Here is an 18,605-nt window from a genome sequence, read left to right as displayed (position 1 = left end):
GCTTCAGTCACAAAGCGGCTCATCGCATCACACAGGCAAAGTAACGGAATTAACATTCACAGTATTTCTCAACATGTCGCTGTGTGACGTTTAAAATCGCATCCGATTCAAACTACACTTGACTGGTAGTAAGCGGCCCAATGTGTGACCATCTTCAACTGACCAGGTTCGAGTCTGTGCTCACTGTAGCCGCAGATTGTTGTTCTCAGCTGACGGGAGTTTGATCTGAGAAGTGTGCACTTCTGCTGTTGTAGCTCATCCACCTCAGGGTTTGACATGATGTGCATTCTGTGATGCTTTTCAACTCACCATGGTTGTATAGAGTGATTGTTTGGAATTAATAAATACTTCCTGGCAGCTTGGCCAGTCTCGTTTGATCTCTCTCATCAACATGGCGTTTCTGCCCGCAAACCTGCTGCTCACTGGATGTTTTTTGTTTTTCACACCATTCTGTGTAAACTTTAGCGATCTGCATTTTGTGAAACACTCAAACCAGCCCGTCTGACACAACCAACCACTGAGATCATATTTTCCTCCCTAATTCTGTTGTCTAACGTGAACACGAACCGAAACTCTCGACCTGTATCTGCATGATTTGATGAATTGCTCTGCTGCCACATGATTGGCTGATTGGATAATTGCACAAATGATCAGGTGAACAGTGTAAGGACGCAGTAAAATTTATTCCACGTCGTCTTTGAGGTCGTGTCTTTCAGATTCTGAACTAGCACCCAGAAGGTTGAGAGTTCAATTCTCAGAACTGCCAGACACACCTACTCTTGGACCTACTGATCAGGTCCAGGCTTGAATTAGACCCTATCTCAGTTGGAGAAAATGAATAAATGTAAGGGGCGGGGGAGAGAGGATGAAACACTAACAAACAAACAAACAAACAAACAAATAATTAGGCCAGTGCTAGTAGTGAATTCATTTGAAGTTTATTTATTCAGTCACATTTGATCAAGTTTATCCCAGTACTCAGATTGATGAAGACGACAGATTTTCAGATGAACTATCTGCACAAATATCTACATCTACACAAATAAAAGCAAACTCGTATCTGATCTGTATAGACTCCGGAGCATGAATGAAGCATCATTATTGCTATTTGAAACCAGTAAGCTGTGTGAAATAAAGGAATTAGCAAAAATGTTTCTCATATTAAATCACACAATACTGTTTTGTCTAAACCATATATAAAAACCTGGTCATATATAGATATATAAAAATCTGGTCTCATTATATATTTAAAATCTTAGGCACTTTGGAGTAATTAAGAAATCCGGCATGCTCAAGAGATTCTGCAAGTGAACGCGACAGTAGTGTGAGAATTTTGCTGCAGAATCGTCTATGTTCAAACTTCCACCCCCCCCCAAAAAAAGCAGCTTTTATATGCAACACAGCGTTTGTATAGCTATTGGATAGCTCACGGTGTATGTATACATATTATCACACACACACACACACACACACACACACACACACACACACACACACAGAGAGCATAGTTCAGTGGTCTCTTGTAACAAAAAAAAAAATCAACACTACAATGCAGCCATGATAAATCCCCATAGTGCTGATTCTCCCAAACTGAACCGCACACTGAAATGTCCGTCAGTGCGTCTCATCACTCCACGTGTCTGTATCGGGTGAAGAGGTTGTAGAGAACACGCAGGGTTGACTTCAGGTCACAGTTCACGATGTCTGAGAGGAGAAAACCATGATTCATTACATACAGGGACTGGTTTATATATAATATATAAAAAAGAAATTTAGTTTAGACAGGTCGGAGAAGATGTACATGTCTAAGAAGAAATTAGAGAATAAGATGTTTTGTTGTTCCTTTTTATCTGTTTTCTGCCTGTCGTTTAACTCATTCGCCCGGTTCGTGTTATTTTATTACGGAGGTCAGATTTTTCAGGAGGCGGCCTACGTGGGTGGTGAACCTCGACTGAGCGCATAATGTATAGCATCAGAAATCCACTTCCTGAACAACCGCTGGTTACATAGTGCAAAGAAATCCACTTCGGTCTTGATCCCTTTCACTTTCGGATTGCTGCTGTCACATCTGCACAGTTGGGTGGCTCGTTGGCAACGCTTAGGTGTTGGATCAGGGTGGTAGTGTTGAAATTCTTTGCTTTGCTTCCGCCATGAGGCACACTGGTTTTACAAACTAAAATAGCACTTTCTTGGTCTGAGACCGATATTGTGGAAAAATGAACTTCAAACAAGCAAGTAGAACCACCGTCAAGAACTTTAATCCTTGTTAATAATTCTATGTCTCAAATACCCTTAAAATATACTTCAAACGGGAAAGGAAGCGGCTGAAGAAGAACTATTTCAGACATTCGACCTTGCTGTGACCTTGACCCTGTTTGGATCAATTCCGAAATCTAATCAGTCCATCTGCTGGTTACAATGATAACTCCTTATAAATCCCACAAACATTCAACCACAATTGAGTCATTCAAAAGTGTCAAAATGTTGTTCTGGATATTGTTCTTTAATACACAAATTTTCTTGTGTTATAATAAACCTATAACGTATCCCCTATGTTTAAGCTCGAAATGGCACACGTTACATCAGTTATTCTTTTCCTCCTCCTTTTCTTGATGGGTGCCAATAATTCTGGATGGTATTTATAACCGGTACATGTGTTGCACGCAATTTCTAGATTGCACGATTGAATGAGAGGTCTGTATTTACCCTCTGTCCTGGGTTTTGGTCTCTCCAGGCCGCCATCCTGCATCAGCTCGAAGGCGAAGGACACGTTGTGGACCTGGAATGGAGAAACAGCATGGTAACAAAAACACAACACATTTCCATTTTCAGGACCGTTCTATATGAAGTGTGCGAAAATGTATACGCAGATTCTTTACGTAAAGCTTCAATACTTCTATACTACTGTAAATCAGTGAGACTGGATCCCGTCACAGTTTGACTGACTGCTCCAAACACCAACCACCACACTACTGAGCCCCTATAGCAGGGGTGGAGGGGGGGGGATTAGATGCAACTATTGAAGCACTAGATAGCTTCCTTTTTCTGCCCCGTCAAGGCATTTCATATTTTCTGCCCCTAGCCAGTTCAGGTATTTCATGTGTTCCAGCTCAAGCACACCTGGTGCAAGTAGAAGCCCGTGAATAGTCTCATCAGGTGTGCTTGAGACAACACCTGTTTTGCATATTTGTGCTGTTGTGAGGGGTTCTATTCAGGGGGTTGAATAATTTTGAGACAGGAGAAGTCATTATAAGTTGCATTTTCAGTTGAATTTGGGGAAACCACTTGAAGTATTAGTTGTGTTGAACTATTTCAATTGCTTTTGTTTGATTTGTTCATTGCAATCAGCTGAAAACCTGTAAATGTTGACAATAAACCTGTTTTGGAATGTGGGTTGTGTATATATATATATATATATATATATATATATATATATATATATATATATATATATATATATATATATATATACACATACACACAACCCACATTATATATTATATATATATATATATATATATATATATATATATATATATATATATATTATATATATAAAAAAATGGTCTGCACATGCATAGCGCTTTTTAATCTTAGCGGTTCTACAAAGCGCTTTACACCGTTTCTCATTCACACACACATGCAAGGCACTAGTCTGACATCGGGAGCAACTTGGGGTTCAGTGTATTGCCCAAGGACACTTCGGCATGTGGAGTCATGTGGGTCGGGAATTGAACCGCCGACCCTATGATTAGCGGACAACCCGCTCTACCACCTGAGCCACAGCCGCCCCAAATTTTTTTTACCGTCCAATCAGGTCAAGTTGGACTCAAGTGACAACAAGCCTTGTGTCAGAAACTCACACAAATGCTCACTGTGTCCTCTTAATTTTATAACGCAGCAATCCCTACATGTGGATAGTAAACGTTAGTGCATGGCACAAGCATGACATGACACTGAAGGTGAATTAGTGAGTGATGTTTCCTGAGTGTCTGTAGGCCTGTTCAATTCTACTGTATTGTTCTCTCGACTTGTCCTTTAAAATGCGCACTCCGGCTGTTTCACATTCTCTCCGTCTCCAGCTGGACGCTAATCTCCGTGTCACTCTTCCATTTCCTGCGCAGGGGCAGATTACAGCCGTGCCCTGCTGCTCGGTGCCCACTTGGCCCGGTGTGCTGGATCTGAACCCGGACACGCTGCCACTCGGCTGGGCCTTGCGACAGCACCGCGCCCCTGAGAGAGCCTGCACGCCATCGTGCTTTAATATGCACAGGATTTAAAACACAGGCTCCTTAATTGATTCTTATTGTCAGACCATCATACATCGAGTGTGTAAGTGGCGTTCTGGTTAATCAAAAACAAAACAAAAAATATATATTTTTTTATAATAACTAAAATAAAAACAGAACACTACAACTCTAGGGCTCATTTATTACATCTGTGTGCAAATGTTTTTAGATGCAAAACCGAATAAAAAAAATTCCCTTCAGCTTCATACTCAAATATCTTAATAAATGCTGATCAGCTGTTAATTACATTTAACCACACCCACAACACTCCATATAAGGCAAAGCTCACAGGGAGCTGACAATGACAACTAAAAGGTGGAAAAGCGCTTCCTAAACACAGCATGTCCTAATTCTTCCAGCAACGAAGCTCAGCCACTGCAGCACTTCAGCTACCACAGACACACACTAACGCTTCCTCTAGTTATTGAATAGTGAGTCTTATTTGCCTTAATGTATGAATTTGTTTTTTTAGATTGCTTTCATGTCATTAATATGAAACGCTCGAGTTTCATAACATTTGGAGAAAACCACATTTCTTGTGTAAATACTCCTGCAAATGAATTACAAATAAATTTGTTCGTGATAATGAGGCTCATTGCCTCTAAACTAACTAAGTGAATAAACTAAATAAAAGTCTTAATTTCCATTTTCAACAACGTTCATGTAACTTTTAATTTGTAGTATATCATGCAAAATGTTGATCAGTGAAAAAGAACGCTGGTGGAATATTCCCAACTCAATAAACAAATGTTTAAAAAGTCAGGACTTGTAAATCCAATTAAACAAATTCACACCTTTTGCTCAAAGTTTTCGGGGGTGAGGAAGAAATTGTAGAGCGGTACGAAGTATCCTTCCAGGAGTCCCATTAGAAGCACCAGGTACACTCCGTCTGCAAACTGAACACACACACACACACACACACACACGTCAATAAGGACAGCGTCACAATAACGAACATATAATCACTTTTTAATATTTAATTACACACCAAATGCAACTGTGCGACGTACAATTCTTGTATGTTGTTCACAAATGAGTTGTTTCGAATGAGTCACTAAGATGAATGAATCAGTGTTTGAATGACTACAATAGCGCTTAGTGTGAAAACAGTGAATATTGAAACAGTGAGCCCTGTGTGTGATGACGTAGTTTGAGCTCAGTACCTGTGTGTCCAGCTCGGCCACCTCCAGGTTCAGCTTGTTCAGGTGTTTGTTGACGAAAGTGATGAGCGTCTGCACAGAGATCAGCACAGTTTCAGTGAAATCAGTATCCGTTTCTGGGCATCGATTAGCAAAACGCACGTCTCTGATGCTTTACCTTCTTCACCACGCTCAGTTTGTCAGGTGCGTGATCGAACAAGGTGTCGAACGCGTCCCGCTCTGCGGAGAGAGAAAGTAGACGCGTCATGATAACTATTTTTGTTGGACGATATATTGTCCCAGAAATAATTGAGAGAAACGACATTATTGTCATTTTAAGACCATTTTATGCCACTGATATAATGATAAGAGCATAATGATGCAAGTACACTCTTTCAAAGAGTAATGAACTTTTAATTCTTGAGAATATTCAGTAATACATTGTAATACAGTGTTGTGAATTCTTTATGTTTTAGTTATTTGTTGTCCGTGTTTTAGTGCGTTGTTATGGAAAAAGCGTATTCACAGCGTGACTTATCGTTCTACCTAGTGCCTTACTTAAGTTTAAGTTCACCTGTGCATTCATGTCATTTTGTGCAGAAGCAGGTTGTAATATTAGGTTTATGTTGTGTAAATGTCTGACTAATCTACGTGTATAGGATGTGTTTAGGTGAGTTCATTAACCCGCTAGTAAAGCGCTCGAGTTTAACGCTGTTCATTCACTGTTCAGTTTCAGCACACACAGCTTAAACGACTCAATCCCCGACGTTATTGACCACGACTGGATTATTTCAAACACTAGAACTATTCTTTCTAGATTTTTCTTCTTTAAAAAACATTTAGTGCATTGTTAATATCCTGCGTGTCGTTTCTTCAACAGTACGTTTTAATTCAAATCGGTGCTAGTGCTTGTTACACATCGTAAATTCGATTGCGCACAGTTTTTGCATTCAAATGTTCGTTTTTATCTTAAATTCGACGAATATTCGAAGTTCGAATGTTAATTTGACAGCCCTAGAGCAGACGAGAAGACAGAAGCAGCGTGACCGGATAAAATGTCGGTGACGTTCATTCCTATGTAAACAAACACGTATGTAAACACTATGGGCGATATGGAGGTCAGGAAAAATGATCGAGGTCACGTCCGTATGATATTGTACGATAAGTCGATAATGTAATTACAGTGACAAGAGAAAGCACCGTTTATTTAAGAAATATATAGAGATGGCATCAATCTGATACTCGGATCGGTGTCGGATACTCGGCACAAAACGCTGGATTGAAGATCATATATCCTGTAGCAAATGTCAAAGACTGGATTTGTAAAAGAAATTTATTTTTAGAACTGGAAACGTTTACATATAAAGCGAGTCGGATTGATTTTATTATATCTAAACTGTAATGTAAAAGAATTTATGTGAAAGAGTTTACCTGTGAAAAAAAAAAATCCAAAAAACAAAACACATTGTAAAGCTTAGTAGTTTTAAAAGAAAATAATATTAGATGGATATTGTTATTGTCATCAACTGATACTTAAGATTTCAGTACCGGCACCATCGTGTCATGCCACTTAATCTACTCATAGAAAATGAACTATGCAAAAATGACTGAAATTAATAGGCTCATGTAAAACATACCGTGTCTGCCGGATAATGCCCTGTAGGAAAGTGAAAGAAAGAAGAAAAATAAATAAATAAATAAATCACAAAAAGCCAAAAAAATCTGAAATTCTTGAAAAGCTGAGTAACTTGACAAGCTGCATTTTTGTCTTAACGAATATTTATAGCTGCTATAATGTAAGTGATAACAGGAAATAACTTGTTTCACTGATATAATGGATAACTCTAAATGGATAAAAAGTATAATGTGTCATTCTTTAAGCACAAATTGCTGCTGTATAAGAGGAATTAAAAAAAAAACAAAAAAAAACACAAAGATGTACTGTTATTGGAAAATAATCAACTTCGCTAACAGTGGTGACTCCGCTGTGAGTCGGCTCACGTCACGCCGCCCCGTTGTTGATCATTTTCCTAAAACAGCGCAAACCCGAGTGTTTTATTCCTTATTTAATGTAGGTGTGTGTGTCTGCATAATAAGCTGCTCATCAATCATAATCCAGTCTCTTGTTCACAATGTAATCAGTGTGTGTATAAACTTGTCCCAATACTCGCGCACACTCGCGCACACACAGGGATTTAGATGGCATTAAACTGTACATGAGCGAAGGCAAAATAACAAACGTAGACAAGCTGAAAGACTCACTCAGTGTTGCCAGTGATTTCCTCTAGAACCTGACGAGACTGCAGGACTCCCTCCCGTTTCTGACAGTCAGGAAACACACACACATACACACACACACACTTTACCGAATGAAACACTGAGGTTAGCCAGGAAACATCTGGACCATCTCATAAACGTGTCACCCTCTGAACGACACACGGTCACTCGAGCAGAATTAAACATTAAATTCGAATAATAAACAGACTGTGGTTGTGGAACACTCTAGTCTTAAACTTGTCGTGTTGTACACAGTATTGTCTTAATGTACTCAAGTATAGATAATTTACTACAACTGATGAGAAATCAGAAGTGTGTATTGTATCAAAAACGGGCACTTTCTGCACTCAGAGGTCACATCCTGCTCGACACAGCGGAAGGGGTGGGGCTGTGAAAGGACACGAATTTCATTTCTCGAACTAGAGACACAAACGAGATGTAAAATGTTCAGGATGGACATGTTCCTGTGGTGAGACTCAACGATGTGATTTGACATGCAAACTGTTGAAGTGTTTAATCAAAAACATCATCAATATTCAAAGATTCTATCGTTTAGTAATCTAGTGCACAGTGTCGAATTTGAAACACAGCCACTTGGACTGTTTAAGTACTTAATACGGGGGGGATCTCATCTAATGCATCCATCCATTTTCTGAACCGCTTATCCCACACAGGATCGCAGGAAGCCTGGAGCCTATCCCAGGGAAATCGGGGCACAGGGTGGGGGACACTCTGGACGCGGTGCCAACCCATCGCACAATCACACATGTTCACACACTACAGACAATTTGAAATGCCAGTCATCCTACAACACAACGTCTTTGGACAGGGGGATGCGAGCTCCGCATACACAGATAGGATTCGAACCCCCAACCCCTGAAACATGAGGCAACCACTAAGCCACCATGCCCCACTCTCATCTAATAGGTTTAATATTTTGTACCACACATCAGCTATTGGTGGAGAGGAGAGTGATGTAGCCAATTCAGGGATGGGGATTATTATGGGGCTATGATAGATAAGGGCCAATGAGGGAATTTTGCCAGGACACCGGGATTTTTAATGACCACAGAGAGTCAGGACCTCAGTATAACGTCTCATGTGAAAGACAGCGCTGTTTATAATGTGCAAAATGCAAATTTCCAATAAAAATTCTATGATTTAAAAAAAAAAAAAAAAAAGAAAGCCAGTTTTTACAGTATAGTGTCCCTATCACTATACTGGGGCATTAGGATCCACAGGATCTGTGAGCACCCCCTGCTGGCCTAAAACCACTAAAACCACTTCCAGCAGCAACCTTAGTTTACCCCAAGAGGTCTCCCATCCAGGTACTGGCCAGGCTCAAACCTGCTTAGCTTCAGAGGGAAACCAGGTGAGAACTGCAGGGAGATATGGCTCTAGCAATAAAAATTACCCTTACAGGCTCTGACTTTGTGACTACAGTGCAATACAAGTGAGCCCCAAGTGTAAATGGATGTCCAAAAGGGTGAAACATTCCACACTGACTCGAGGTTGCATACCTGAACCACCACCACTTGGATGGAGACGTGCTCGGGGAGGCGGATTGGAGCTCTGAAGTGCTGAGACAGCGCCACCAGGAGGTGCAGGATGGCCACCATGCTCTTAGCATGAACAGCTAATACAGGAACAGAGAACGTAAGAGAGTTAAGTCTGACTAGTTCACTCACAGGACGTTAGCTCTGAGCACACTGTGCTACAACCATCATCTTGACTTTTGTGCAGAACATCTCCACGAGCTTACTGTCGACGTTCCACTTGGTGTTTCTGGTGGAGACTTTGAGAACCTCGTTGATGCGCTCGAGGACTGTCTGGAGTTTCTGCTTCTGAGCGATCTCAGACTGCGTTACCTCCGCCACGTTCAGCTTCTCTCCCTGCAGCTTCTCTGTTGTGAAGAATTATTGGCACCCTTGTTAAAGATAGGTAGAAATCTAATATTTAAATTCATGTAGATTTAGTTCAAGAAAGCAGAAACAAAAGCTTATCACAATACCACATTAACATATTAAACTTGTACTATATTTTTCGGCTTATTTGATATATTTATATGTATTTTATTCTATATTTGTGTCCTTACACTTACTTTTGCACTTTGTATTTTCTCATCATTATTTTATCCTGTGCATCCTATTACATTACTTTGTAATTATTTCACATGTATGAAAATGCTCTATAAAAATTATTTTTTATGATAGTTTATTATAATACATTTACTTCAGTGGAAGATTAAGATAATAAATAACATTTTTCCTTGACCATGTTACTCATCTTAACAAGGGTGCCAATAATTCTGGAGCTGACGGTATGTAGTTGCTGTATTTGGTCAATCACATTTGGGATTAATGAATTTAAAAATGAATGGAAAACAACTGAACATGCAATGTGTGCATGTTTCTTCTTCTTTTACTTTTCTTTTTTAAATACACTTGATCTACTCATTTAAGTTTTCATAATGACTCGATAATTAAATCAGGGTGTGTGAGAGCACAGAAGACACGAGGACGTCTAGTGTATGAGGTCCATTTAGGTTTAAAGATGCAATAGGTCATGTTTAAAGATGTTTCCAGACCTGTAATTATCTTACCACTTCAAAAACATATTAGAAAATAAGACATGACTTGCAATAGTGTCATATAAGGGACTTTTATTATTAAAATTATTATTATAATTCTTCATATTTTCTGGTCTTGAAATTCTGGTCAGCTCTTCCCTTTTCTGATAAGAAAAGGAAGTAGTCTCGACGTTTGGTTGTGAGAAGAAAGCTTGTAAGTATTTCATTACAACTGTAATTCACAAGGCAGCCTGTAGAGGGCATGAAATGTACAAACTGCACCTTGAACCTGAAGGAAATGAACTGATCCTCACCAAAGAGCTTCTGCAGAACTTGTCCATCATACAGATCCTCTGCCAGGTCCTTAACGATGATCCTCTCCCCGACCAGCACGTCATTGATCCAGTCGATAAGCACCTGCGTGAGACATCATCACGGTTAAGCAATGATGCTAGATAACCTGTAGGACTGAGAACCTTTACAGCTGCTCCTCATCCTCACCTTCATCAGCTCCTGTAGCTTGCTGTTGTTCCTGGAGTTGGGGTCCACCATGGTGCGGACCTCGTTCTCTTCTGTTTGAAGAGAAAAGACTGGATAGTTGGATAAAGGACGTAAAAGAAGCAATGCGAGAACGCACGCACTGTATACTTGTGTTCCTCTCGATCTCCTGAACAGGCCAGGGACGGACCACGAGGAATCTGATTCCCTGTTCCACCTCCTACTTGGGCTGCACGGTATACTGGTACTACTAAAGCTTCAAAATACCGCCCATGCCACTGTGTTTTTTTTTTTGTTTTTTTTTTAAACGGTTGTATCGTCAATACAGTAGTACCATAAGTAATGTACGTGCTGCAGTTAGTTACTGTTTTCACTAAAACAACACATCTCACTGGTTTTGCAGAATATACAAAGGGTTGTGACACTTCATTTAACCTAAACCCTTTACCTTAATCTTTAAAGAGATCCTGTTTGCTAGTAAGCGAGCCAACATTACGCTAACTGCTGTGTAAATACTAAAATTAGCCCGCGCGATCTAACGTTACGCTAACCGCTGTCTGTAAATTCTAAAATTAATAAGCAAGCTAATGTTATGCTAACCGCTATGTCTAAATAATAAAATTAGCCGCGTTCGCTAATTAGCAAGCTAATGTTATACTAACCGCTATGTCTAAATAATAAAATTAGCCGTGTTCGCTAATTAGCAAGCTAATGTTAAACACCTCATGTCTAAATGATAAAATTAGCCATGTTCGCTAGTAAGCAAGCTAACGTTCCCAATTTGATCATTTTTTGGAGTTCATTTCCAAATTCAGATGTTTATTCCTGATGTTGATTTCATTCTCAGTTCTCTGAGGACAATTTCCATTTGCATGATTTCACTGCTCTAAGGAACGTATGAAATATGTGGCACAGAGAATTAGCTGATTGCCAATTGTACGATTGTTCTTGAGTTTTACCAACAGCCAATAATTCATTCTCATTAATAACGTATTCAGAGGAAAATCTGGTGTGTTATGTTTTCATTTATATCTGTGCATTTCTGTAAACTTCATTCATATTGTAGATTTGAATTATGAATGAACACAATACTGTGTGGTATCGTGATACTTCAGCTGGTATAGTGTTGTAAGATATGTTTATGGTATCGTGATGACCCTACCTGCTATGACACTCTCATCGGTTAGTTGGGCTGATGCTTGCTGCGGGGAGTTTCGCTCTGTGTCGCCATGCTTGTTTTGGTTTTTGTTACAGCACCCAGCTAGTAGCTCCTATCTCTGATCTTAGTGACATAATTCAGCTGCTGAACAAGTGGCTTTTGCAACGTAAACAATCAACAGACTCGATTTTTTTCTATCGTCCTACGCTATGCATTGCCAAATTGTACAGCCCTGCTGTTAAGCCTTTCCCCTGGTGGAAAATTTACTAACCGTTACAAAAAGCGCTGACATTGGAGCGCACGCGTGTGCATGTGTGGAGGGTGAGGTGACGTACCCAGCATGGTGTCCTCCGGATGAAGCTCGTATGGTGTGGGACTCAGGGGCAGGTTTATGGCGTTCATGCCTTCCTCCTGCAGCTCCGACACTACACAAATGACAAAACGTTACACTTCCCTCAACACGTCAAACAAGACGACAATGTCATAACTGTAACATTTTGTTATGCTACCGATGCTCACCGTGTTCCGTTACTGGAAATGACGTCATGTTTTCTGAAGCCTCAAAGCTTGAAAAAATGGTGGACGAACCATCAACCAACTTCCTACAAACCTAAGTAGCTTGTTATTGTCGTTGTGGCTCTCAAATGATTACTTACATTTGCGATTTTTAACTTTATTTGACATCCAATGTGTAATGAGCCAGGGTTCTTACCAGCGCCCCAACTCGTCTACACCATATATTGATTCACCACCTACTGAATAGGGAGCTGATCGAGACACACCCTCTTCTTCTACCGATGTTAACGCTTCGTATAATTGAAGAAACATCCGGTTTTACGGTTTACTTGTTTGGGAATAGTACCACTTTTTGTACAGCGACAGTAAAGTTATGATGCGATTAAAAACGTTTTATCCACTAGGGGGAAAAAATAATGAGAGGTAGCTAGACCTAGCGTAAACTGTTGTTGTCTTGCGTCAACTAATAGTAACAATAAAGAAATATAAAATATAACTATAACTGTTATATAGTTTGGTCAGATTGTAGGACTAAACCTAGATTCAAATGAGCTGTTTATATTACCAGCGTGAGCAGCATGCGAGAGTACTTTTTATTTTTTAAAGACAGCACTGTTTTGTAGTCCCGTGTACCATTATGTGCTTTGTTCTATAAGATCTACTAAGACATGTACTGATGATGATATTATATGGATCTAAGCTTAAATAAGTATATTAAAACGTCATTTTGAACGCACCTGTAACTTTGTACGTAACTCGTATTAAAATGGTGGATTTTATACTAAAAACGCAGCGCTCTTCTCATGCAGCTACACTCCCGGTACTTGAAGTAAAGCAGCTCTCAGCTGTATTAACGTCACTATTTTAAGCCCGGTGTTAACAGCAGCCGCCTGCGGATAACACCGTGAGCCTTTCACCCCTGCCACTAGCCAGCATGCATTACTGCACACGCCTCCTTCGACAGTGATGCCTACAGAGGGAACATCCTGCACTGGATCGCAAAACCCCTCCTGGAGAGCATGACATCCTCGCAATCAACACCATCAACACAAAGTTTTCTCTCTCTCTCTCGCTCACACACACACACACACACACACACACACACACACACACACACTGATGCTCAGCTGAGGAAGACGGGGAAATCATCCACACGTGATGCACGTGCATGCGTGTCTGTGTGCGAGATATTTTTTTATTTAGCTAAATGAGAGAAAAGCTCATTCTCGCTCTCTCTCTCTCTGACTCATTGGTCATCTTCGGATGTGAGCGCTGCTGGTCCAAAACCCGGTACCGATGATATGAAGGGTACTGGGGGCATCATTCTGTCGTCATGACAACAACTCAAGCAGCAACATGACAGCAACGTATTACAATATGACAGAGGTTCTCAACCTTTTGTAACTAAAGCCCCCTCAAGCTTCCCCGATTATGTGGCATGCCCCTCCCCTCAATATTGGAGGAGAACAGGTATAGTGATATATATATATATATATATATATATATAATGTGTATATGTAATCACTATACCTGGTCTCCTCCAATATTATATTATATATATAATCTGTTTTAGATAGATAGACTATTTTTTTGCTTTTGTATTTTTTAAATTACTTTTCTAACTTACTATTTTTTAAAAATAACATTTTTATTTTATAAAACTATATAACGGACAGGTATGGAACATGAATGATCAAAAATGTTTCTGAACACTATAACTACTTTGAACAAGAGAACTAGACTGTAATAACGTGGACTATTTTACATGTAAAACATGTTGCATTATATTCGTCTTGCATTCGCATAAGAATGATGTAAATATGGACGAAGGGCGCGTCTCGTTATCCATGACAATGTTAAATCTCTGGCTCTCAGACACTCAGTGAACAGAGCAGACGCAGAGAGAGGTGTGAGTGCAGCGGGAAAGCAAGACCTCACGCTTGCAGGACAGAACTGGCGACACTTGGAAAGTCGCTAAGGTTTGTCCAAAAAGTCACTAGGCGCTTTTTTTCTCAAAAAAATGTGGCTAAATTGACAACACTGGTCTGCACCGACAGCTAGATAAAAGGCAGGCTAAGCTCCGCCTCTCTCCAGCAAAAAGAAAATACAGTGGGAGAGAGAACGTGGGGTTTTTCCATTTATGCACATTCTATTTGAAAAGCAATAAAATACACAGAGTACCCAAATGATGCCCTGTCTGTATTTTTCTTTTCTTGAAAACAATTTGCGTCCCCTTCCCATCTCTCTGCGCCGCCCCCCTGGTTGAGAACCAGAGCAATAAGACATCCACTGTATGGATCCTAGCAAGTCACATAAAGTAACAGTGAAGCTGAGGAATAGACAACCATTTCTCCAGCAACTCTAGCAACAAATGGAGGACGTAATGAGAAAAGATGCATCTCTCACCGTTAGGTCCGAAAATCAGGAACCAACGGCTTGAGCGGATTTTTTGAGCCATATACAGTATGTTGAGCAAAGTCTGCAAAAACACGATACAGCGGCTGAGGAAACGCGTAAGCGTGAACGTGTAGAGCAGTGGTCACCAACCCTCTTCCTTGAGATCTACTTTCTTGCAGGTTTCATCTCCAATCAAAATCTAACACACCTGTTTTAGCTGATCAAGAACTTCTAATCATTGCCTTAAGAAGGTCAGGTGGGCCCGATTATGGTTGGAGCCAAAATCTTCAGGAACGTAGATCTTCAGGAACAGGGTTGGTCAGGTTGGCCTGGAGCCAATTTGGAAATGCCGACAACGCATGTCTTTGGACTGGGGGAGGAAACCGGAGTACACGGAGGAAACCAGCAAAGTACGGGGCGAACATGCAAGCTCCGCACACGCAGGGCGGCGGTGGGATTCAAACCCCAAACGCCAGAGGTGCGAGGTAAACATGCTAACCACTAAGTCAGCGTGCCCCTCAGAGCATATTTTGTAGATAATTAATACAAAATTAAGTGCATGTAGTTTTCTTCTCATTGGTTCCGGACTTTTCGGCTGCCCTGTATTAAGATATCTCTGTTGTGGATGGTTAAATAAGTTCTCAAAAAGTCAAAAGAGCCTGTGGAGTCGTTCCACAAACTCCCACAACTCGGATTATGAAATATTTTGTCCTGAAATACAGTGTAAAAAAAAGTGTCATATGTTTATTTATTTATTATTCTGGATAACAAGAGTTCAGCCAGTTTCAGATTCTTCAGATTCTTTCTGAACACGTTTCTTGATTAACCCATAAAAATTTTCACTGGTTAAAACCTAAGCACATTAACATTTCCTGAAAGGTGTAAATAAGAGAGGTGTGAATGTACCGTGGTGCTTGTGTTCTCTATAAAGCCTGAGAGCTGAATCATCAACAGACGGCCTGTACGGTACACTCAGCATTACCCTACATGGTTACGACACACACTCCAAACACTACACACACTCCTCACGAGTGTGCTGGAGCTCACACTGGAGATGATGTAGAGCAGAGACTCCCAAAAACATGAGTGATGACAAAATCTCCATCCATCCATATGCCCATCAATCCATCCATTCATCTGCCCATCAATCCATCCATCCACCCAATCAATCCATCCATCCATTTGGCCATCAATCCATCCATCTGCCCATCAATCTATCCATTCATCTGCCCATCAATCCATCAATCTATCCATTCATCTGCCCATCAATCCATTCATCTACCCATCAATCCATCCATCCACCCAATCAATCCATCCATCTGCCCATCAATCCATCCATTCATCTGCCCATAAATCTATCCATTCATCTACCCATCAATCCATCCATCCGCCCAATCCATCCATCCATCCATCCATTCATTTGGCCATCAATCCATCCATCTGCCCATCAATCCATTCATCTGCCCATCAATGCATCCATCTGCCCATTCATCTGCCCATCAATCTATCCATTCATCTGCCCATCAATCCATCAATCTATCCATTCATCTGCCCATCAATCCATCAATCAATCCATTCATCTGCCCATCAATCCATCCATCTGCCCAAACAATCCATGGGGCGGCTGTGGCTCAGGTGGTAGAGCGGGTTGTCGGTTCGATTCCCGGCCCACGTGACTCCACATGCCGAAGTGTCCTTGGGTAAGACACTGAACCCCAAGTTTCTCCTGATGGCAAGTTAGCGCCTTGCATGGCAGCTCTGCTACCATTGGAGTATGAGTGTGTGTGAATGAGACACAGTGTAAAGCACTTTGGATAAAAGTGCTATATAAGTGCGCCATTTACCATCCATCCATTCATCTGCCCATCAATCCATCCATCCATTCTTTTGGCCATTAATCTGCCCATCAATCCATCCATTCATTCATCTGCCCATCAATCCATCCATTCATCAACACCATTCGTGTGTGTGTGTGTGTGTGTGTGTGTGTATATATATATGTATACACACACACACACACACACACACACACACACACTCATATATACACACATATATAAAATAAGAACTGTTTTATAATTCTTACACTATTATACGTATTAATAAGATGTGTTGATTTGATTTGTTTTTATCTTGTCTGGAAATGCAGTCATTTTATGTGTTATTTGCATGTAGTATAAAGTAAAGAGTAAAGAGCTAGGATCACACAGTGTGTGTGTGTGTGTGTGTGTGTGTGTGTGTGTACATGAACATGTTTCTACTCGCCGCGTTTCAGTGTTTGAGTCTCTGAGACGCTCATCATTAAACTAAACACCGAACAGACTCTACACTCCATTTGATTTAAGGAGCTTGTGGAACTCTGTATGGACCGGAGCGTGGCTGTTTAACAGAGTTGTACATGTTTTACAGTTTTAAACCTTTACCTTCTTTCGCCTTCTTCCTTCTGACCAAAGTTCCTCCGAGTTTCCCGAGAAAAGTCTCATCTTTCTTCCTGAAGCTCGGAGACAGCGGAGTGGGAGAGGACGGAGACTTCTGCGGAGAGGACGCCATCATTCAACAGTAGCTCTTATAAAAAAAACAACAAAATAAAACTCACTTATAAATAATAATAATAAAAAAAAAACGTGTTTAATTTCTCTATCCCTTCCTGTAGGATTTATGAAAATCCCTGGAACGGAAACGGAATTCCAAGATATTTAGCCCTGCCCTCGGGAACATGGACTCTCCCTGTCCCCCCCAGACTTTTCGCAATGGTTTCCACCTTCTTTTTTTGTGTTGTTGTTGCACCGCCCACATTTCCAAAGTCCGTCTCGCGCTCCCGAATTGTGGCGTTTCATAGAAACCTGTTCTCACGGGAATCGGGTCTCCATACAGCTCCGCTGTTACGCTGAAAACGGTTGGTGTAAAAACATGTCACGGTCATTGTTGTCCTGCTTTACGGCAGAACGTGCAAAATGTGCAGTTTCTGTTCATCAGTTCATTCATTTTCATTGTGGATGCTGTATAGTTTTATTGTAACACGGGTAATAGTAGTATCACTTCTCTCCAAAACGCTTCTCCCAAAAGTATTGGCACCTCACACACAAAAAAGTGGTATTCAAAAGTATTGGCGCCCCTTCAACAAAGTTGATTTGTAGAGACCTTCGACCCTCTTCCAACATTTCAAAGCTATCTTTGGTTCTGACAACAGGTTTTCAGTACGGTTCAAATTCAGACAGAGATGCATGTGTATATATATATATATATATATATATATATATATATATATATATATATATATATATATGCAAATCTCTCCTTCTCCCCTCTGATGTCTTACAACTAGAGATGCACTGATGTATCGGCCAATAATCGGTATCGGCCGATAAAGGCTATTTTTCACACCATCGGCCGATAGTTTAAAAACATCCGATGATCAGGGCTGGTTATATCCTGTCAATCAAAAGAGAGTGGGACAAGACATCGATTTCGTGCTGTGTGTAAAGATGATGTCTTTTGTGTGGAATGACGACAAAACTGCAGTTTGTAATGTCTGTAATCTCTGCACTGCTAAAATTTTACACTGGATGCTGCAGCAGTGGAGCGGGAGTTTCGGCGTCGAGTCTAAATTTATTTAGACTCGTGCTGAATTAAAGCGCCAGTACACCGCTGAAAGATTTAAATGAAGATGAGTTCACAAAAAAAGTACATATTGCACAGAAAAATATATTTGTAGTGTATTTCATATCCAGTTAATGTTAATATATAAAAAAGTTGATATT

General features: G+C 40.5%; 1 protein-coding gene across 1 annotated transcript; it reads right to left on the bottom strand.

Moving 5' to 3' along the window:
- Positions 1–916: 916 nt before the first annotated feature.
- Positions 917–17,967, bottom strand: parvaa (parvin, alpha a). The gene is made up of 13 exons (XM_053631406.1): positions 17,268–17,967; positions 12,267–12,356; positions 10,776–10,846; positions 10,589–10,691; positions 9,468–9,608; positions 9,226–9,341; positions 7,691–7,749; positions 7,066–7,085; positions 5,607–5,668; positions 5,453–5,521; positions 5,084–5,185; positions 2,707–2,779; positions 917–1,704 (listed from the first exon to the last, which is right to left on the bottom strand). Exons 1-13 carry the CDS (start codon positions 17,395–17,397, stop codon positions 1,628–1,630), a joined length of 1,113 nt encoding a protein of 370 aa, XP_053487381.1. The 5' UTR covers positions 17,398–17,967; the 3' UTR covers positions 917–1,627.
- Positions 17,968–18,605: the final 638 nt, after the last annotated feature.

The sequence above is a fragment of the Ictalurus furcatus genome, chromosome 8 (genome assembly GCF_023375685.1).
Source record: "Ictalurus furcatus strain D&B chromosome 8, Billie_1.0, whole genome shotgun sequence".
NCBI classification, from domain to species: domain Eukaryota; kingdom Metazoa; phylum Chordata; class Actinopteri; order Siluriformes; family Ictaluridae; genus Ictalurus; species Ictalurus furcatus.
The sequence above is the reverse complement of the archived record's forward strand: the minus strand, read 5'-3'. Positions and strand labels throughout refer to the sequence as shown.

What these genes read in the sequence shown, in the direction of transcription:
- parvaa (XM_053631406.1), bottom strand. Translation starts at nt 17,397, where the DNA reads ATGATGGCGTCCTCTCCGCAGAAGTCTCCGTCCTCTCCCACTCCGCTG. An exon ending in AAGGAAGAAGGCGAAAGAAG is followed by an intron (nt 12,357 to 17,267) that starts GTAAAGGTTTAA and finishes TCATTTGTGTAG; the next exon opens with TGTCGGAGCTGCAGGAGGAA. An exon ending in CACCAAGTGGAACGTCGACA is followed by an intron (nt 9,342 to 9,467) that starts GTAAGCTCGTGG and finishes TTCCTGTATTAG; the next exon opens with CTGTTCATGCTAAGAGCATG.